Source organism: Drosophila subobscura, chromosome O (genome assembly GCF_008121235.1).
Source record: "Drosophila subobscura isolate 14011-0131.10 chromosome O, UCBerk_Dsub_1.0, whole genome shotgun sequence".
Lineage (NCBI taxonomy): Eukaryota > Metazoa > Arthropoda > Insecta > Diptera > Drosophilidae > Drosophila > Drosophila subobscura.
This window is the reverse complement of record NC_048533.1, coordinates 19,737,924-19,759,505: the sequence shown is the minus strand read 5'-3', so window position 1 is coordinate 19,759,505 and position 21,582 is coordinate 19,737,924. Positions and strand designations below refer to the sequence as shown.

Sequence of the window (21,582 nt, the reverse complement as noted above, 5' to 3'; positions counted from 1 at the left end):
AATATTTCCAAGGGCGCAAGGGTTTTCCATATTTATTGATGACTTTCATGAGCTTTTGCGGAAGGAGATCCTACCTGCAATCGAACTTCCCACCCACAAAAAGGCATTTTCTGTGAGTTCAAATGTTTAGCAATTTCTCCCAGCTCGAAGTTAAATCAACTTAAAGCACACAGCACATTGAATTTTGGACTTTCTGCGCTATTAAGTGCGTTCCTAAGGGAAGGGCTGTCCACGCTTTAAATGGCTTTACTTCAGCTCCATTTTGTATCCCATCAGTTAGCACCTAAAGGACAGTAAGCACCCAGCCCATGGCCAACCACGGGTATTTGGGGCTGGACTAGGGGGCTTCGAGTGCCAGCAGCCAATGCGCAATAGGAATATTAAATGTACTCTCGATGCGGCCTGCAGCTGCAGCTGCAGCTGGAATCACATGCATTGGCAGGGCACTCGTGTTGGGGCCAAAACGAGCGTTTAAGGGCACGGCACGGGCAGCCTTTCGCTTGAGTGGAGCCTCTGTGTGTGTGTGTGTGTGTGTGTGTGTACACACATACTCGTGCTGTGTGGGGTGTGCGGGGAGCTGGCTTTTGGGCAGTTATTTTAAGCTAAATCCCTGCAGCAAAGAGCGGCTGGCACGGGCACAGGCACGTAGCGAGATTTTGTAGATTGTTCTTGGGAGTCGGGTGGGGGGGGGAGTACGAGTGTGTTGGTTTGTGTACTCGTGCGAATTTATTAGCGCATTTTGTGACTTTTGTGCATTTTGTGCTCTTGCCTCTCCCCCTTCCCCCCCAGAACGACGCTGCACTTGGCGCCGCCTGCTAAAGCCGGGCCCAGGTCACGCTTCGTCCGTGCTGCACGCCCACTCGGCCAACTCAACGGATACGGATCTGAGCACTTTGGACAACCACGAGCTCTGGCTGCCCGACTCCAGGTGAGCACTACCACACCCCTGCCGGCAGTCTGAATATATAGCATTTGTTATGACCTCACGCAGCATCAAAGAGCCCACGCCGACCACAATGACAGCATTGCATCAGTTCGGAGCCGAGATGCTGAAGCTCTCGAGAGGCCTCGAGTCGGTGGGCTCCTCATCCACCACGGGATCGCCCACCAAGTCCGAATTTTCCATATCAAACCACCTGCAGTTCCCCAGCAGCCCCCAGCGCTATGCAACCCATCAGCAGTCGCCGCAGCCGCAGCATCTGCAGGGAGGCGGAGGCGGAGGCGGAGGCGCCTACCACCAGCAGACCTCGCCCAAGGGTCGGCATGGAACCACAATTCTGGGACTGTCAACCACAACCCTGGGAATAGAGCGAGAGAGCACCCGGAACTCGCTGGCCAGCAGCCGCCTGGGAGGAGACCAGAGCGACGGGTAAGTAGCAAGGGAAAGCCCATTGAATTTTTAATTGCCTGGAATGGGATCTAGCAAAAGGCGCGACAAATTAAAGCAATGAAAATAAACAAGAGGCCATAAGATTATCGTCGAATTTGGAATACCCTGTACAGCTTTTGAGTCAGTTCTTTAATCACATCAATCTTTAATTATAAAAATGTACCACAGTTTGGCCAGCGTATTTTTGGAAGTGCTTTGGAAAACATAAAGTTTCCGTTTCCTCGCCTGTCAAAAGGACAAACAGCTGCCACCAGCAAACCGTTTTGTTCGAGTGATCCTTTCTGGTCACTGGGTTGTCCCAGTCCCAGTCCCCGGCCCATCTCCGTTCCAGTCCGAGTCCGTGAGTGGTGACCAAAAGGCAGGGCTGGCGCTCACCTCAAGTCCTTCTCGTTTTCGTTGCTTTGTGACTCGTTTACTTTTCGCCTTTCTTCTCTTAGTTTTGTGTGCTCCTTTTTGCGGCGTTGCCTTTTATTGTCCTTCCGCTTTTGACTTGTGCAATTTTTCGTAATAATTAATTTTTTTTCGTTTTTTCGTTTTTGTTTTCTCTTTGTTGATGCTTAGGGGGCGGGCCTCCAGTTTTATTTGGCATTTGAGCTGCTCAAGTGATTTCCCAGCCCAGTCCCAGCAGCAACTCCAAGGCTGAGGCCTTTTGCTTAAATGTGTTTCTCATTAATTTTCTAATTTTAGTTGACTGGCTTATGTTGGGATAAGAGATGCGCCGAAGAAATTCAATTACAAAATTGGAATCGCAGAGAGCAAGCATTTGATGCTGTTCCGGGGAATATCCCAACGGATCGAACGAAAGGGCAGTGGGCAGTGAAGTGTAAATGAGAGCAGCAATCGCTTATCATGGAAAATTCCTTGAGGCAAATGCGTTGATCTAAGTTACGCAGAATAAAATTAATAGAACCTCAGAAAGTAACGCACAAGCAGAGTCTTTAAAGCTGATTTTTGAAGTCCCAGATAGACCTTTAAGAAACCTTTGAAAAAAGAATATTTCTAATTTAAATATTAGCCATATCCCGACTTGAATCGAGTGCCAATAAATTTCCATCTGAGCGCATTAAATTTGGGTAAAATGTAGCCCCCAATCTGCTTCTTCTCCTTATATTCTCCTCTCCCCCGTGCGAATACGAATCATTCTGACTGTGCGCTTTTCTGCGGCAGTGTTAGTGGTTCTGTGGTGTTGGGGGGTACTCGTATTGTGCCTTCATATTTGCCAGTTTGCTTGACAGTTGAACGAGTTTGCGCTATCAATAAAATGGATTTTATTTCTGCTTTGCTCTTTGTGCGCTCCAGAGGCCCAAAGTGGATTTGCACTGCATTGAACAAGGAGACCAGACCAGACCAGAACGAGGTCGATGGCGCAGTTGGGTGACGGATTGGGTTGGGGGATGGGCGGGACCTCTTAATTGTTTGAAAATTTGTCGCCTCATGCACTTCTGACAGCCGCAAAGAAGTTAACAAATGATGTTGGCTTTGGTTTCTGTGGCTGCTTCGGCTGCTCAAGCTGCCAGGATTCTAATTTCGGCACTTTTTTCGCACAATGACAACGCCGGAAGTGACTTTGGGGGCGGCCGGAGACGAGGTCTCGGGCTGAGTGTGTGTGTTAAAGTTGGCATCGGCAGCCTCCGTCGGGAGCCTGCAGCAACGTCTTGATGAGCTTGGCAGCTGTTTAATTCCTTTGTGGCTGAAACAATATCAAAACTTGGCGTCAGCCGGCTTTGTTTCACTTGCATAATGGGAAGTTGGACCGCTCCTTCCTCCATGTCTCCATCGCCATCGTCCTCGCTTAGCCTTGTCTCAACGCATCTCAATTTATGCGCACGTCTTGTGCAAACAAATCAAAAACGCGAAGGCTGCATAATGAGCTGACATCTTTATCCTCCTCCACCATCTTCTTGGGGCCTGCCGCTCCCTGCACTTGCCCCTGTCGTTCCCTGTGTCTGCCTAACGCCTTCATTAGCAGCCTTAGTCTCCATCTCAGTATCCGTCTCCTGTCTGCCCTGTCTCCACCATTGCCAAATAAAGTTTCAGCGCATTTGCTGGCAAAGCAACATGGCAGCAAGACAAAAACCGCAACGTGGAAATTTATGCGCTCTATTAAAATGAATGCAAAATGAGCTCAGGCCGCAGCGCCTGCCAGGAGAGGCGAAGGCACCCCCTTCAGAACAGGAATGTGGCAACAGCAACAACAGACTCTGCACAGCCCAGCGGGAAACCACAAAGAACAAACATGAAAAAATGTTGCTTCATCCTCCGGCGTGAAACAACGCCAGATCGGGGAATGCAGACCCCCGGTGACCACAAAGCGCGCGGTTGAGTACGGGTTGGCTTACGGGTTGGGCTACGGCTTCTGCGTACCATTCCGAAGGAGTTTAGCCAATTGGTTCTGGACACATTTTAATTAAAATGTTCAGGCAGAACAAGCCAGCAGAGTCTAGGTAAAGAAATATATTTTAAAGGACTTTTCCGGTTGGTAGATTCAATTTTCAAATCTATTTGTCTCCGATCATCATTTGCATCGGTCCAAATTGTTGAAGTAAGATTTTTATACTAAGAAAGAGGGTCAAATATTAACTAGAATTGTGGTTAACATTTATACGACTCAGTCCGAAGCAGCTGTGCCAACTCCTTTCGTATTTATACTTCTCTCTCAAGTATGCTTTTAGTTGTTTGTATTAGAAGCTCTTCCTGCTGTTCGTTCTCTGATATTAAGGCTTTAATGTAATGTGGCATAATGCAGGTATGGGATTATATTTTAAGGGAAGTGATTATAGATAGATTTTAGCCAAGGAATAATTCCATCTTTCCCGTTTTCTACCAATTTCGAGAATCCATCAACGGAGGCATATCATTTCTGCTTTAGAGTTGCACCCAATTTGATTCATTTACGTTTCCGTGGATCCGAATGGAAATCGCTGACAAGCTTTTAGCGATAATTTCGAGTCAAGACTCTGCCATACCTTAAGCTCTAATCGATTGCCCGTTCCAGCGCCTTAGCTCTAATTAGAGATTTTTCTCACAGCTAATCGGCTTGGCTTTCAATTTTTAAGCAGCTTCTGCGTTAAAAGTATTACCACACTGCTGGCAGCTGCACCGAATTGAAAGTGATTCTTAGAGACTGTCTCGGAGCCACTTGGCACAATAATTACACTTTATTCTTGCCCATTTTGCATACCCTATCTGACAGCTCTATAACTCTTTTTGCTCTTGCAGCACTCTCTCTCAGCTTTCGCAACGTCTGCGAGCCTACAAGAATCGTCGTCGGGCCTCGTCAGCGGTACCAGGACGGGAGCGCCGCGCAGGCGTCGACGATGCGGATGAGGATCCGGACACACCAACGGCGACATTGAGGCGCCACAAGCGGCACAACAGCTTGCCCAAGAATGCGCTCTACACGAGACACACGACGGTGCAGGAGAGCATCGACGATGACGATGCCGGAGAGGAGGACAGCACGGCGCACAGTGAGCAGCAGTCGAGATCGACGTCGAAGGGCAAGAGCTGTCACTCGGACACGGAGCTGGATCCACCGCAGGCGAAGCAGTGCCACGTTGGAGGCACAAGCCACCAGTCGGACTACCTGCAGCTGCCCTCCGTGTGCACGTGTCCCTACTTCGGCGATCGACCGCTGCAGAATTGCGTGAAGACGGCCGAGGTGAAGATCATTTCATCAGCCTTCCGGGTGACCACGACCACAACGGCGGTGAGTAGCTCCCCAAGCGAAATGGAGCTGCTCCTCTGCAGTAGCGGCAACAAAAAGGCGCTGACCTCCAGCGTGAGTGCGGGCATAGCCGGGCCAGGGGCAGCTGCTGCAGCAGGTGGAGGAGGAGTAGGAGTCCCGCCCTCTGGTGGCTCAACCCTGAGTCCGCACTCTGCCTCTGCGCAGAACCAGAGCAGCTCCCTGACGGTCCAGAGCGATGGCAGCGGCTACCTGGCCGCTCCGGGCACGCCCTGCCCCGGCAGGCGTAAGCTGAGCATCTCGAAGACTGCCTCGGTGGTCACTTGGGATGCCAGTCGCCATCGCAGGCGGGGCAGCAGCTTCGGCGGGGTGCGAACCTCACTGCTGCTGACGCCGACCAAGACGGCCACAGCCTCCACCACATCCACGCCGCTGCGGCGCTCGGCCACCCTGCGCAGCCACCAGAACATGAACTACCAGGCTGGCACGGACTGCGGTGGAAAGACTCGGGCGACCACATCCTCACCCTGCATGCTGCAGCGGCAGCAGACGGTGCGCTCTCACCACTCCCGGAACTCCAGTGTGATCTCGAGGAACTCGTCGCGGCACGGCAGGATAATACGGCTGGAGCAGAAGGCCACCAAGGTCCTGGGCGTGGTGTTCTTCACGTTCGTCATTCTGTGGTCGCCCTTCTTCGTGCTCAACCTGCTGCCCACGGTGTGCGGCGAGTGTGAGGAGCGGATCAGCCATTGGGTCTTCGATGTGGTCACCTGGCTGGGCTATGCCAGCTCCATGGTCAATCCCATATTCTACACCATCTTCAACAAGGTCTTCCGGCAGGCATTCAAGAAGGTCCTGCTGTGCCGCTATTCCAGCACGAGCGCCTGGCGACCGAGCAGATAGCAGACGCCTGTCAAGCCGGGCAAACTCAAGACGAAGCCTCAGCAATGCCCCAGCGTGGACTTTCAGGAGTCCATTGCATTGCAGCCGCCAGAAGGCGCAGGTCTCGCAGGTCAACGACGCGGCCAGCGGCCAGCCCCTGCGGGCGTCCTCAAGAGAAAGGGGACGGGGCCATTGGGCAGCAGCAGATAAGCCCGTGCTGCAGATCCAGGGAAAGGCTTCCCAGTACGTTATGTCTGCGGTCCACCGCACAACGTGTCGTATACACAATTTGTTGTTCGCTCTCACACCCATTCACACCCATTCTTCGCACATACTTGCACACATCGGAGTCTGTTCTGCTTGAGTGTGTGTGCGTGCGTGTGTGTGTGTGTGTGTGTTGTGTGTTGTGTGTTGTGTGTGACTTAATGTCCTCGAGGCTTAGGCGCTTATGTGGCTCTAATTAATTTCAAATTCAATTTGCATGCCATTGAAGACACATGTCCGGCCAGCGGTGTAAGGAGCGGGGAAGATAGTTTCATCAATTGCAAATTCCAAGAGACTTTGGCATCCCGCAAACATAACCCTATCCCATTGCGGGTAACATGAACATTAAGTTTGGGCTGAATAATACGAGTGATGGGAGCAGCAGTATTTTGGTAGCAAAGGATTGCTCTTCTCTCTGTTCGCTTTTCGGACAGAAGTTCCATTACTTCTTTCGGATAAATGTAGCTGAAATCTGTTGGCAAATCTTCCATCTATTTCCTACAAAGTTTTTTGGCAGGAGCACATTTTATTATGACCTTAAAGCTTGCCTTAAAACGGGGCAAAAGGAACACTCAGAACGCTTCGTCCGTCCGTCATGTTTGTTGCCTAATTCTGAGAAACTTTAAGTGAAACATAACACAGAATTGAGTTGATTAATTATTTGCAAGAGGAACGGAATGTACTCGAAGAGAGTGCGCAATGGAAAGGCGAATACCTCTCCCCCATGCATAGATATTCATAAGTGCATATCATGATACTGAGTTCCATTCCACCTGGATGTATAGTACATATTTGTATTGAATATTCTCTTCATCTGAAAACTCTCTCTGCGGTCGGTTGATATTCGATGGAAATAGGCAATTATGCCGTGAATTTATGTGAAATGTTCTATCCGCAAATGTGCATGAAAATTGTATACGAAGTCATTTAGGGAACCCGACACGTACACAAATCCAGGGGAATTTGTGACTTTTGTTGTTTGTGCGTTCGTGTGTTTGCGTGTTGTTTGTTGTTGGCCAGGCAGATTGCTATTTTTATTTGAAAAGTTCATTCATTTTGTTTTATTTCTGTGGGCAAATGAAAAATTTCAGCTGGTCACGTAAGAGCTTGACCGGACCCTTGAGGCTCCGTGAATGAGAATGAGGAGTGGTAGCCGTAGCCGTAGCCGTAGCCATAGCCAGATGCTTAAAAGACATCAAACAACAACAGGAGAACAACAGCAGCAACAACAGCAATAATAAAAGCCATTGGGATGAAAGTTTTCAGCTCTCAGTTTTCAGTTCCCCCAAGTTTAAAGCGCCATCAGATCGTCAGGCGGCTACAAAGTACCCAAAGAGGCGCTGGGGCAGAGCCGAACAGCGAAGAGGCAGCGCCCGGTGATGGGAAGATGACGGGTAATGACGCCATTAGTGGCAGCCACTCAAAGAGCCTGTCGCGATGACACCTCACAGCACCAAAAAATTTGTACATTTTTTTTGCTGACAAATTTTTAGCGCCTGAACTTTTACTTTTACTCCTGCCCGTGCCCGCACTCTTACCCGTGCTTGTACGGCAGTAGGAGGCGCTCCTGGCTTGCCGAGAACAGACATGAGGAAGCCCTGGCGGCACTTTGAAATTTATAGCAATTTTATCGCCAGCGGAAATATTTTTTCCACTTCATTGAATCATTGGTGGAGCAGGTCCCCGTTGGGCTGGCAGTCGTTGGGTCTGTGGGTCGCAAAGTGTCACTCAAGGAACTTCATTGAACTTTAATGGCAGGCCGCAGGGCAAACAACAAAGACAGTTCCACACTTCCTTTTCCGCTTTCAGCCACATATGCTCGTTATATACTGTACATACATTTACATACATACATATAAGAACCCGCTGAATACCCTACAAAAGCACTGTGCATGAAATTGTGACATGAAATTTCTTTGCAATAAATCGTAATGGAAAGCTGCACCCGCTCCCATTTGCACTCTCGAAATAGGCTCACGAATTTCCATATCGATGTTACCTGCCAGCAAGACCTTTGTGCATTCATTATTTTGTGTTATTAAAAAGTTGGCAGCAAGACAGAAATATATTTAATGATAAAATACAAATACTCAGACATTGCAGCAAGCTACTCGTAAGCATTATGCAGCGCAAATATTTCACAGTAATTTTAGGTAAATACGAATTTAAAGCAAGACAGCAAATGGAAGTTTAATTTTAAGTACATGCAAAATATCGTTGATTGAAGGAATTTATTTTTCAGTATTGTCTGTTGTAGCCAACCGATAAATGATACGCTTGATCGTTGATCTGTGTATGTGCAATGTATGGTAATATTATTTATAAGTCAGAAAGGGGAGCATTGTGACAAAACGCTTTTACCAGTAGTCCTAGATTTAACGAGCAGCAACCGCAGAGGAAACTCTACGAGTATCTGTGCCTGTAATTGTAAACTGAGCTATGAGACAAGTCAACTACTCTGTACATAACATACTTCACCTGACAACAACACCCTAGGGCATAAAAGTTGTGTTTAATTCGTGTATAGCTTAAGTTTAAGTGTTTCAAATCGAAGAGCCCATCCAGCCTTGTCCAGACTAGATTAGATTGTAGCGAAGATTGAATGAGGTGATATGTGATTAAATGGTTGATGGATGTATCGGATGGAGCGCGCGGATATCAATGTGTGTTTAAGTGTATTCCCCCAATATTATACTGTACACCAGCAGCAGAACCAGGAGTAATAAATGCGAGCATTTCTGTTAAGGTTTCCACATCCCTGGAGCAAGTCTTGCTGCGATATTTTCGAACTTGCAAAGAATTTTAACGATAAGAAGAATGGCTCAAATTGCTACTACTTTTCCATAGATAGCCATAGCCATAGAAGACGGAATAATCAAACACCCCGAAGCGACATATCCCCCTCGCTCTTATAAATGTGTATTTTATGATAGCCATAGCGGAATCCTTCCTAAACTAAGTCAAAGACACTGAAACGTAGATAAATAAATATGTGAAACATATTAGCTATAGCGTGCTATGATTTATATGAATGTATTCCGATTGTTTTTGATTTTTTATTAAATGTGCATTACACCAGAGTGCAACGGAGTTTCATTCCCCCACGCAGCGAACAATGTTCACAGCTGCAGCCACAAATTGACACTCCCACGGGATCTGGCAATCGAATGGGACTCTGATGAAGACGTCAACAGACTGCTGTGGGTCTCCCCTTTCAGCCCCAACCTCGGAGGCAATCAGACTGTCTCTCTGTCTGTCTGGATCCCACCCACGCATTGACTTCCCTGTGAAATTCCACTCAATTAAGCATTGAGCGGGCAACGATGTCAGCAACGATGTCCTTTTCGAACCACAGCGGATAAGTATATAACCAAAGACTTTGCGGATGCTAAGATACCCTGGGATAGGGTCAATTTACAGAGCAAAATGATGAGAGTGCAATCAAGCTTACTGCCATATGGCATCTGCCACAATCAGCACGAAGGACACAGACTTAGGTTTACACTAATTACACTGTATGACAAATAGGAACTTTCTGAGAGTACTTTTGCAAGAGACACAAATTAAGTTGTAAGCCTCGATGAGTAAATCACTTCCTCATAATTGGAATTTGCAATAAGCCCCCAAAATATTTGCTGTTTGCACTCTACATTTTCTTACACAGAATCTGCAGCGCGGATATCCACAAAACAAATTGAGTTTGAAAGAAAATTGTACCATCTATCAGAGGATTTTTGCTTCTTGGTGATAGAATGGATATCCTTGGGGATATGGCGACTCAAAGATGAGGTTTTCTACCAATTTTAATGTCGCGGCTACTTTGACTACATTTTTATGTCGAGAAATATTTTAAATAAGTTCAGTAGCTAATTAAAGACATACATTTTAATCTACTCAAAGCTAGCTATGGTACGTATTTGTCGACAAAGACAGAAGTAGAAACTGCTCTTATTATTTCATTCAACAAGGACCTTCTCTACCGTTCATTCCAAGTTCCATTCCTTTCAGTTCACTTTCAATAATTGCAGAGAAAGGACAAAAATAGATTTCTTCCAAGCTGAAAAGTGGGTAAATAAAACTGCAATTGAAATGTCACCGCCCGCGTCCATGTCGGCAGCCAAGACTACAACAAACTTTGTCGTCCACTTCCGCCCACGAACTGGTGCCTGCCCCTCCCCTGAGAGCGCCTTGCAGCGTGGGTGCCCCGCCCCGCGGGAGGCCAATCAAAGCGGATTCGGGCCTGGTGCATTAACGTCACAAGTTAAATGCTAATTATTTCAGGGTACTTACCGGACTAGTGGCCGCTAATGCCGCGTAAATTTGTCTTTCAAGAGGCCTCGAAAAACGAAATGCGCTTAGAGAGGGGAAAAAAAGGCCCCAACAAAGTCGCGAACCCCGTAAAAAATGTGATCAGAGCCCAAATAGCGACTACTCAGCGTCTCTTAATTTTATTTGCAGCTTTAAGAGCTCGTAAAGTAGCACGGAATCCCCTGCCCGGAGTAGATTGTGGAGGCCGTTTTAATGGATTCCCTTTGGCCCCAGACCCCAGCTCCACTCCAGATCCAACCCTGTCCCTGCCCGTGTCCCTGTGCCTGCCTCCACCACTCGCGGCCACTCCACTCGAGAAAAAGTTACTGTAATAAACGCTTTTTGTGCGAAGCGACAACGCCGCCAACTTGAATTTTTCGCCCCGACAACGCCCCCAGGGGCAGTCAACAGAAGTGGAAACATCCCAGCAGCTGTAGTGCACTTTCAGGCGCTTTTAATCTCCAAACGAGTATGTGTGTGTGTGTGCAGCAGTGCAGGCGGACAGGGAGTGGAGAGTATAATAGTTTTTTTTCGGTAAATATTTCAGCGGTTCGCCATATGCAAAGGCACATTGGGGGCACGGTTGGGGGGACAGAGCTGAAAGGCACTCAAAAGTGCAGCGGTCCTACCTGAAAAAAAGAACCCATTCACATTTGTTTGTTCATTGGTCGGACATATCAGCGAAATAACAAAGAAAATAACAGCCGCAGTTGGCGTTAAAATGCTTTTGATATCGGAATGAAGCACATCCTGCAAGGGTGAAAGCGACGATGAAATGCCCTGTAAAGACTTTAACCAAGTAATTGTTGTACAAAAAAAAACAATGGAATCGTAAGTGAAGTAAAGTTCAAAAGAGGTTTTGCTGGAACTAAAAAAAACTACGCACCAAAGGAGTGAGTCAAAGCGGAAAGTTGTTAAAGGAAAAGCCCCAGAGCGAAACGAATTCTCGGAGAGAGAAAAAAACTGTGACATGGAAGGAAAATGATTACCATTTAACGCCAAAGATTGATTCGTATGTGAAGAGGGACTGAAAAGAAAGAGAATGTACGAGAGAATTTACTTCAATGGTTGCCAGTTTTTCATGGATGAACTGAGCACAGACAGAACCACAAACGCTCCTTACATATACATAAATGTCTGTATATCTGTGCTGAGAAAGGGTATGGAAGCCACCAGCACACCCGGAACTGGCCTTGGCTTTCAGCAAAAGGGACACACAAATGCACGTATAAAATATTTCCATGGCTGTGCATACGGAGAAGGGGAATGGAAATCGCGTGCATTGATTGCATTGATTTATGTTCCAGATGCTGCTGCTGGATGCAGCTTGTTGCGCATTTTATGGCCATTTCGATTGGCTGGCTCTCTGGCTGCCGCAAGCCGTGCAATTCCGCAACATTTTAAAGCAGCTTTAACGCGAAACCAGCACACAGACAGAAGGCATTCTGCAGCGGCAGCAAATAGAGCGTTTGAAATCAAATAGCCAGCTTTGTACTCAGTATATAAGGAGCAAATCAAAGAGCAGCCCCTCCCCGGGCGATCTATTGAATGCGCTTGACAAATTGTCGAGCAGGTGAAAGCTGCCTTTAGCACACGCGCACACACCTGACCCAGCGACTGCCCAGGCACATACAGGACACAGGACACTGGACACATATCGCTTTGATGCTAAATTATATGTGGCACTGTTTGGTTCCTGTGTCAGTCCTTTGTTCTGCTGCCAGCAGCCAGAAGCCAGAAGCTAGTCGAGCTGCTTGCCATTCGTATGACAGTTTCAGCCACACATAAAGCCCTGTGGGAGATTCCGACTCCGACTCTGACTCCGTTGTGTGTCCGTAACAATGCGTACATGACAGAATGCACTATCCGAAGGCAATTAAATTCCAATTCCAAAACTCACAAACGTAACCAAATGCAAATTTAATATCAGGGCAACAATCGAATTTGCCGGCAGGTACTCGATGGCCATGGCGAAGCCCTTTGACAGCCTTATTAGATTAAAGCCTTGTCGACAGACAGTCCCTGCCGAGGGTAGAACATTTTCACAGGTGCCATGGCCATGGTTTGGGGTGTGAACCGAATCAGGGCCTCATTTCATCATGACTCCAACTCTGTATCGCAGTCGAATGTCGCTGCACAGAGCATCAGCTACTCATTTGATTTGCAGAATGTTGAAAGGGAAACCATACTCCAGTGCCAAAAACACTTTAAAGTTTTCAGCAGCTGTCTGCCGTGGCTCCTTGTGAAGGATTTTCCTATGTATATTGATTGCTTTCAATTAAAATGCCGCCAGCTGACTGCCGAAAAAGTTGACACGGCACACGGCCTTTGTGTTAATTTAATTTCACGAGACAACTTCAAAGTTCGCCAAAAGGTCGTGGAGAATGGGTGGACGGGCTAGAGCTGGGGGGCATTGACAGCCATGCCTGTGGCTAACTCCTGTCAATGGAATGCTGGCATTACATAGAAAGTATTTGTTGGCCCAAAGGCAGGGAACCAGGGCTCAACCCGCTCAACTTTCTAGGGGCTCGGACTCAGTCAACTGTTTCTCGGTTTAAAACATAAATTAGTTTTGTGAACAAAATGGTATTAGCTCTGCGGATATTCGGGTTAAAGTTCAGCGAACTAGGAGAAACCATTACAAATATAAATAAATATTTATTATGCATATTATTCGCACTTCCCGTTCTGTTCAATTTATTCGCGGATTATGTTCAGATTGTTGCACTTGCCGTGATTTATTCGCGTTGTGTTCCGATCATTGGACAAGCTTAAGCATCCATTTGCGAGCTTTGGCTGGCCAGCAAATGCAACTGCCCATCTTCCCCTTGGAGTGCATTATTTTTGCCGTTTCCCTTTGGTCCCGGGAGCCTTTAAGTCTTGGCCATCTAAAGTTTCATTATGGGCATCGAAGGCCGATAAGCTGCTTGAATGTGGCGCAGGCAGGGAAATATGGCCAGTCATTTATCAAGGGGAATGGCGGCTCAAGTGTGCATTGCGCTTATCAAATACCATCATCGTGTAATATAAATGTGCTGCTGTTGGCCCCCAGCAGACACGCATAAAGGTAGTTAGCGTGGAGCGGAAGTAGGAAAGTGAAAGGAATTTCCGCAGCGCAACAAAGCCAAACGCAGGCACAAAAAACGCACAATACATCGCACAAAGAACACAGGACCAAAAAGGTAATCATCTAAGCGCGATGCCAGCAAAAACTGAAACAAATGAGTCTCTATAAATACGCACACACAAAGAGGGCAACTTTTTGCCATGTGGGTGCGTGCTTGTGTCTGTGACACAATGAAAAATCCACAGCGCAAATGAGTTGAAAACTTTGCCATAAGTTTATATGCGTACGGCGTGCAATCGCAGAATTAAATTCAACTCTTAGGCGACTTCCGAAATCCCCAGAACTTGGCCCAACAACAGATACGAGCAGACAGTCAAAGTGTCCCAGTTCGAGTGGGTAAGCACAATATTTCGAGAGGTTTGTCACATAACATTTGAATAGACCTAATATTAATACATCGAACATGGAGAAATGGCTAATAAAAAGGAAAGAAAAAACACCATAAACTATTTCCTGAACCGTCTCTTTTGTATCTTTGTTTGAATTCCCCAATTGCGGGACTAAGTGGTTCCTGCCAGCTGATTCTCCCCACTTTGATCACATTGTTTTGATCTAAAGAGTATCTTTACATCGACTTGCTGGCTGTTCCTATACATTTGAGCTGGGTGCCTTTCGAATTTGCCAAGAAAAGGGCTGTTTATCAGTGACAAGCCAAAGGCAAAACAGATATACAGTCAGTGGAGAAGGAAGTGGCAGGGAAAGGGAATGGAGCACATCTGTCGCTGTTCCAAAATGTTAAGCAAACAATGAACGCAAATATTTTTTAGCTTTCGCTCGACAAGGTTTTAATGTGAAAAATAAATACCAAAAATGCAAAAGCAACGCTTCCCGCTTAGGGCTCCGTGATGGCCTTCTTGGCGGCCAACTTCTGGAGTAGAGTCAGGAAGCTGAAGGCCTGCGTAACAACCTGAAAGCAGAAGGCACTCAGAAGGTTGCGTGATGGTCGCTGTAGCTTCTTACTGATCTCAGGCGATTCACATCCATCACATAGAACTTTCCAGCTGTGACATACACCGCCCGACGGCTGTTAACGAGAAAGATGAGGACATCCTGGCGCAGGAAGTGGGCGTGCTTCCACCATCCGCCTCTCCAAAAAGCCTCCCCGGATCGCACGCTGTGCCGACTGAGCAGCTCGCCGCAATACGTGAACATCAGCAGCTCGAAGAGGGTCAGGGCCAGGTACTGAATCTGGTTGACGATGCGCAGGATCTCCTGGGTTCCGGACACTCCCACGAAAACCAGCAGACAAAGCTGGATAGTAATCTGCATGGACTTGACCAGGCAGTACGGGCTGAATAGGTTCTCCAGCTCCGCGCCGCAGTACAAAATGAATCGATGCAGACGCACACACTCCACGAGAGCACCGTGAAAAGCTTTCACCTGCCCCAGACGATGGGATCCTGCTCCCGTGGAGATCCTTAACAGATCTGTGGGATGCTCCTGCAGCACGGCATATTGATTCAGTTCTCGTGTGGAGGGGCTCTGTAGCAGGTCTCGTTGCAGAATGCTAAACAGGACTCACTGGAGTTAGTTATCTCTAGATGGTTAGAGGGCCACTCACCCTAGGCCTCTGATGGTCTCGCCAGAGAGCAGCTTGGCGTGGGCATCCAAGTTCTTCAGGCTGCAGTAGAGCACATCGAACTGGGCCAGCAGCAGCAGGCAGAGGGTGACAAACAGGGATCCGCCAAAGCCGAACGTGACACCACACGAAATCTGCCCGAAGAGCTGAGTGGCGTACACTGCCGTATAAGTGCCTGGGGCGAGGGCATCAAAGGGATACCAGCAGGTCAGGGGAAGGGTTCGTATGCCCAGCATCAGGGGGGACACGCCCCAGGTGATCACACCCACCAGGCAGGACAGGATCCAGGTGGACGTGAAGCTGCGGGACCACCTGTGGGCCGTGTGGCTGCTCACAAAGGTCACGCCAGCGAGCGAGTGATGTCGATACTCCCTATTGATGTGCTCCATGAAGGCCAACAGTCGCTCCGACCGCACGCACCAGTAGATGTTCGCGTAGCCCGTGAAGAAGTAAATGATGGTCATGGTCAATGCATCCGTGATGGGCTGCAGCTCGCCCGTTGGCAACACGTCCAGCGTGGTCTTGGTGAACAGCAGACCCAAGTGGAGCGACGTCAAGATCACCATCGAGCAGTAGGCCTTGGCCAGCAGCCCGCCCACAGGCCGCAGCCAAAGGGGCCACCATCTGGGCCATTTCGGAGCTGGGTTCATGCCCATCCCCAGCTGCACGAACATCAGCAAGCCGAACAATTCCGACTCCCGCGCAGGATCCAACGACGCATCGTACCTGGTGTCCGCATCAACGTTGCCGTGGAACTGAAGACTCGCCATATGTCCAGCCTTGGACTCGGTTTCGAAGTGCGTATCTAGAGCATATCGGCTGCCTATTTAAGGGACTCTAAATGTATGCATTAATGAGTTTTTAAAAGTTTCCCTTCGGTGTCAAAGGTGCCGGCAGAGGCGTGGCTTATAATTAACATTTTTCACGATGTTGTTCTTGCTAACTCAATGCTTAATTGTCTTTCCAAATTACCAGCGAAAGAGAACCTTTAAAGTTTGTAAATAAGTGGAAGAGGATAAAGAGGTAGATAAAGGTTTAACAATCATATGTAAAAAGAAAGCAAAACAGGCATGGAGTGAACTTTGTGAAAATTGGGAACATAAATGAGACTTCAATATTTCTATACATAAATGAGCAAAAAAGATACCATTGCCTCAGTGTTATATTACTGGAAATTCGACTGCTCTAGGACGCGCTGCCTTCTGCCCATATCCATCCGCATTCACTTTGAGTGCCGGGTATAAAAATTATGCATAAAATATATCTACAACATATGCCTTTCAAGTGCTCGCGAGATTCAGCCAACTGCAAACTGAATACTTTCCAACTTGACCCAAACAAAAATCTCTTTGACTCGCTCGATACTTTTATGCAGCTTTTTACATGCGGGATAGGAAAATTCAATGGACATGGGAAATTGAATTGAATACGCCAACCTTTGACCGTCGAATGAGGGCAATTAGCGGGGGAATATATTCTTAGAAATAATTGCACCAAAATTTGCATTTATTGAATAGCAAAATGTATGCCACAAAGCGAATGTGTATACACATTCAAGTGCCCTTCGATGGAACTAAGCCTGGGAAGTGGCTCATAGAAAATGCTAATTACCACGTGAACTTTGCACACCTCACAGGTGGCGAAATTCACCGTGCGGAACACACCAGGATGGTCTGGTGTTTGCGTGTCGTGATCATGTAAATTTCTTGTACGTTTGCTTCTAATTCCCGGCGAGGCATTTAATTAGACCTCAGCCACATGCAATTAATTTAACAAAATATTTAAAGAGCCATTGAGGTTGACAGGGGAGGGGGAATGGAATACCAACGAAGGGGTCTCTCAGACCGCACCGAATGCTTCAAATGCTCCTCGTGGTACTCGTGTGCAAAAATGTGTGCAAGTTTTGGGGGGCGAACATCAAATATAAATGCACACTAATTTAATTCCCTCTGGGCTGGCCCGGCCGAGACTCGGGACCCGGGATTCGGTTTATTTCAAGAAATTCTTACACACTGTTGCCATAATGGGCATGAACTTCAGATTGTTGCCAGCCTGTAAACGAGAAAACTTTACACCAAAACGCTGAGCTTGGGCCCGGTCCTGGAGTGTAGTCTGGCTCTGGCTCTGGCTCTGTGCAATACAAAGTCAGTAACATTAAGTATGTGCAGACACACTCGCACTCGTCCTCGTATCTTTAGTATGCTCTTTAGTCAGCTCTTTAGTGTGTGTCAGTCTGTGCTCACGCATGTCGAGTCTTGTTCCAACTGAAAATTTACCTGCTGTGATTTATTCAATCAACTTGTGCGTCGCCCCAAAACAGCGCCAGCTCCCTTTATTATTTAGACATCTTTGTTGCCGCTGCGCCTTATGGGAGTTTAATGTCACTTGCCTGGCTAAGCAAACTTTGCTGCCACATTTAATCTGCATAATTTTTATGAAAATTACCAAAGAGAAAAGAAAATACAAACAGCGCAGCTGCCGGAATCAGATACATTTTGAGCCATAGACGTACAATTTACTCTCATAGATGAAGCTTCATTGAATATTTTTAGCATCTGATTTAGCTGCTTTAATTGCCTGGAGTGCCGTCACACGTGGCGTACACTAATGAAAAATGAAAATCAAATTCAATATTATTAAATTTCTACCTTTAACATTTTTATGGCAAAGGAAAATGTCAGTCCATAAATTGATTGCATAGAATTATTCCTTGCGGCCAGATCGGACATTTTTATGGTTCCAGCTCTGCTCACTTTAATCTGTATTCATAGCTATTTGAGAATATATATTTTACGAGTGGCGCCGTACCATTTCATGGCTATTCATGACACATATCCGTAATCCAATGCTTTATGTTTTGCTTTCCCAGCCACCTGGCGTACGAGTATGCGCAAATTTTAATTAAATTCACTCGGAACAAAAAAAAAAAAACAATTTAGCGCATTTTTCGACAGCTGGAAAAATGTTTTTAGAGCTTTGTCTGACGACCATTTCGTTTTATCCCATCCCATCCCATCCCGTCGCATTCCATGCAAGGCCACTCCCGACAGGCAAACGCCTTCCCGTGCTGAGTTCAGTCCAATTGCATTTTGCAGGAAACTTTTTAATTAATTGCGCTTGCCAATTTTTCGGGGAGAGTCAGTGCTTTTATTTCGCCAGCAAAGGTCCGACTGGAGCGGGAAGGAGCGCACAGGGCGGAGAATGGACCACATGAACATCGCTAATTTGCTGCAGCCAGACAAGAGGCCCTCTCCTATGGTTGGCACCACCACCACCACCAGCTCTCACGGGCTGAAGCATAGTCAATCAGTAAGCCATTTGACGTAGCACGGTGCCAGGCAGGCTCCTCCGCCGCAGGTCCGACAGTCACGCGCTCCACCCGCCTCATGTTTGCTAATTTATGCGCCAGTGCAGCCGCAGGGCGAGTGGCAAAAAGTTTGGTCGCTAACGGGACGCGGTAACTGGAGTGGAAGGGGGAACGAGCTGTAGTTGTTTTCGCTGCTCTTGTTCGCGATTTAAAGTCTGCTCTTACTTCAGTTCCGATTCCGATTCGTTCCCCATCCCCCGTTCATTACACATTGATGGCACCGCGCCGTCCACGTCTCCATTCTCTTTCGTTCTCTTTCATATCCCCATCTCCAATCTCCAACAGTGCCAACTCGATCCGCTTCTTGTTTTCAGTTGAATGTTGCCTTTTACTTCCTCCGGCGGCTGCACAAAACAATTTGTCAAACAACAAAACTTTCTCCAGTCACATAAAAGTATGAGGGCCGCGGAGTTGAAACACATTTCCACTTTCCGCAGCAGGGCACAAGGCCATTCAAGATCGCAGGCCGCCTCCTCAGGGGCCGGTCGTATACTTACTTCAAACTTTCAGTTGTGTCCGGTATCTGATATGAGATGTAACAAGCACAAAATGCTGACTTGGGGTATTCCAACTACTCCGAAATTGTAACAACTCGCAGCGATAATTATTTGGGGAGCTACTTATTGGCAGCAAAATCATAAACAAATTTAATTGAATTTAAAATTTAAACGTGTGCTTAATGCTTTATTATTAGTTTGCTTTTTTTATTATTATTTTAAGTCATTTTCTATTGAGATATTCAATTACTTCTCCTACTGATTCACTGAACTTTCATTTGCAACAAAAAGTTGTTAACTTTGGTCAGCCGCACTCAGATCCACAGGTTGTCTTCCGGTTGTTAGTACATAAAACACTCACTTTATCATTTAGATTTCGTTAACGCTTCATCAACAAGTTAGTTTTACTTAAAGATAATTCATAAAAGCTTAAAAGTGCATGCCATAAAAGCTTAAAGTTCCAATGAAAATGTTTAATTGTGATTATTTTCACGGAAATTTAGAACTGAAAACGACTCTAAAATATTTAAGCGCCTAATTACAGATATAATAACGAGTTGGAAGTACAATTTGATCGAATAAAATGCATTTTATATAAACATATTTATGTACATCTATGCATGAGTATATGTACATAGTATGTCTGCCCCTTCAACTAATGCCTCATGCCTCAACAATGTCTAAAATTTATTTCATTTTGTGATTTTGGTCGCTTTGTACAGCAATTTCGCAGTGCATGGGAGAAAAGTTGTTAATGCAATTTTGTTAACTATTTTCACTGTGATTTAGTTGGGCGACCCGAAAATAGTGAGCATTGAGCCTACACTGATAAAAATAGCACGGCGCACTAGTCAGGCCGACTGAGCTGCAGCGAGTTTTATTTTGTCAGTGTGCAGGAAACTTTGCGAGCTGCCAAATTGAGTTTGGAAGTTGCAAACTGTCTCAACTGACGACCACATATGAGTCTAATTCAATTTGAGGTAAGCGGACAGGCACTTTCGACTCCTCCACACACCGCCACGCCCCGCACCGCCCAGAATTTTAACTACAATAACAATTAGCATTAACATTGATGGGGTCTGGGGATGGCACTGGGGCTGGGGCTGGGGCTGGGTCTGGCTTCTCCCTGCCTGCGGTCGGCTTCTCTCAGCGTCGGCACTGGCATCGGGGCTTTCCCATATTGTGGTTTGTTTGCCAGGTTTTCCAGCTAAGATTTGTGTTTGGGTTCCCGCGTGGCTCGTGTCTCGTCAAATGAGAGTAAACTTAATTACGCCCAGGATCTGTGTGCTGCAGCAGCTGCTTGTTAATGCGGTTTTCCTGCTCCCATCCTGCCATCCCGCCAACCTCCCATCTGCCATTCCGGGCTTTTAGGAATGTGATGTTTATTAGCCAGCCAGCTCCTTCCCTTGGCCACATATTGTACATGCAGACACACGCGCATTCATGAGAGTGTCTATGTTTATCCGGGCAGGCGGCTTGCTAAATGTTTCACTGTAATTAACGCCCAAAAGCCACAGTGCAAGTGTTACCTGCTTTGTGGCTTAGCGGGAAATCGAGACAAAATGGTCGTGAGTCGAAAGAAGAATCGTATGGAATTGTAACAAAAATTATAGTCTGATTGGAACGCAATGGAAAGCCACCGGTCTGCTCTGCAAGTGTCATAAGTCCGAGAGCAGTGCCCTTCGAAATATAAACCTTGACTGCATCGGTTAACAGCTGGACTCGGTACAGCTTAAAGCCATCCTCGTTGCTGCTCCTCGTATTCAGGTGGCTGCCACCTTGATATTCAATTAATCACATTATGCAGGCTGTCGGGTTCAGTTAGAGAGCCCGGCGAGAGTGGAGCGGAGCCCGGGAGCCAAGCCGAGCAACATAATCAGCCGTAACCGCCCTGAATGGATTCAACGTCTCGGCTTGTTATACAAATAGCTGGTTGCTAGTCAATTAATGGGACTGGCCAGGGAAATCCAACTAAATATTTTATTATGAGCCAACGTTTGTCTTGATTATGCTACAGTCGGGCGAGAGGGCGTGAGAGGGGCGTTGCCGGCGGGCCACGGTGGACGGGCGCATAACTAATTGAAAACTTGCAAAACTTTTCCTCATTAATAATAAGCCAGACCAGAAACCCAGAGACCCGGAGAGCCTTGGCGACTATTTGCTTAAGAGCTTGAGTAGAAGTCGGAGTCGAAAAGGAGTGGAGTGGCCTTTGCTCTCCTTTTTGACTGCGTCATCTTCCCATCCGTCAGTTTGATTTGCTGTAAATGATTTAATTACTTATTGTAAAGCGCTGCGAAAGCTATTGTTAAGTTGGCCGCCCCTAAACACGCGTATTAGATTAATGTTGTGATTACAGAGCCATTCCAGACCGAAACCATCTGCAACAACGGCTTTTCCCTGTATTTCGAAGCGTTAACGAGTCACAATCACTTTTTGCATAATTCTCGTGCGGCGTTTGTCTGAGGTCGAGTCCACTATGGCAA

General features: G+C 46.9%; 2 protein-coding genes across 2 annotated transcripts in view; one reads left to right on the top strand and one right to left on the bottom strand.

Moving 5' to 3' along the window:
* The window catches only part of LOC117898809 (dopamine D2-like receptor), a 56,661-nt gene extending 50,116 nt beyond the window's left edge, over positions 1–6,545 (top strand). The window contains exons 5-7 of the mRNA XM_034808461.1: positions 790–928; positions 992–1,369; positions 4,610–6,545. Coding sequence (XP_034664352.1) covers positions 790–928; positions 992–1,369; positions 4,610–5,978 — 1,886 coding nt within the window. The 3' untranslated portion in view covers positions 5,979–6,545. The remainder of the gene's footprint in view (positions 1–789; positions 929–991; positions 1,370–4,609) is intronic.
* Positions 6,546–14,488: 7,943 nt separating this feature from the next.
* LOC117899164 (putative odorant receptor 85e) lies at positions 14,489–16,015 on the bottom strand. Its single transcript, XM_034809022.1, has 3 exons — positions 15,218–16,015; positions 14,617–15,163; positions 14,489–14,563 (listed from the first exon to the last, which is right to left on the bottom strand). Exons 1-3 carry the CDS (start codon positions 16,003–16,005, stop codon positions 14,489–14,491), a joined length of 1,410 nt encoding a protein of 469 aa, XP_034664913.1. The 5' UTR covers positions 16,006–16,015.
* Positions 16,016–21,582: the final 5,567 nt, after the last annotated feature.

Coding starts and splice junctions, on each gene's coding strand:
- LOC117899164 (XM_034809022.1), bottom strand. CDS start 16,005: ATGGCGAGTCTTCAGTTCCACGGCAACGTTGATGCGGACACCAGGTAC. Junction 15,164..15,217: donor GAGACCATCAGAGGCCTAGG/GTGAGTGGCCCT, acceptor AGTCCTGTTTAG/CATTCTGCAACGAGACCTGC. Junction 14,564..14,616: donor ATGTGAATCGCCTGAGATCA/GTAAGAAGCTAC, acceptor TTCTGCTTTCAG/GTTGTTACGCAGGCCTTCAG.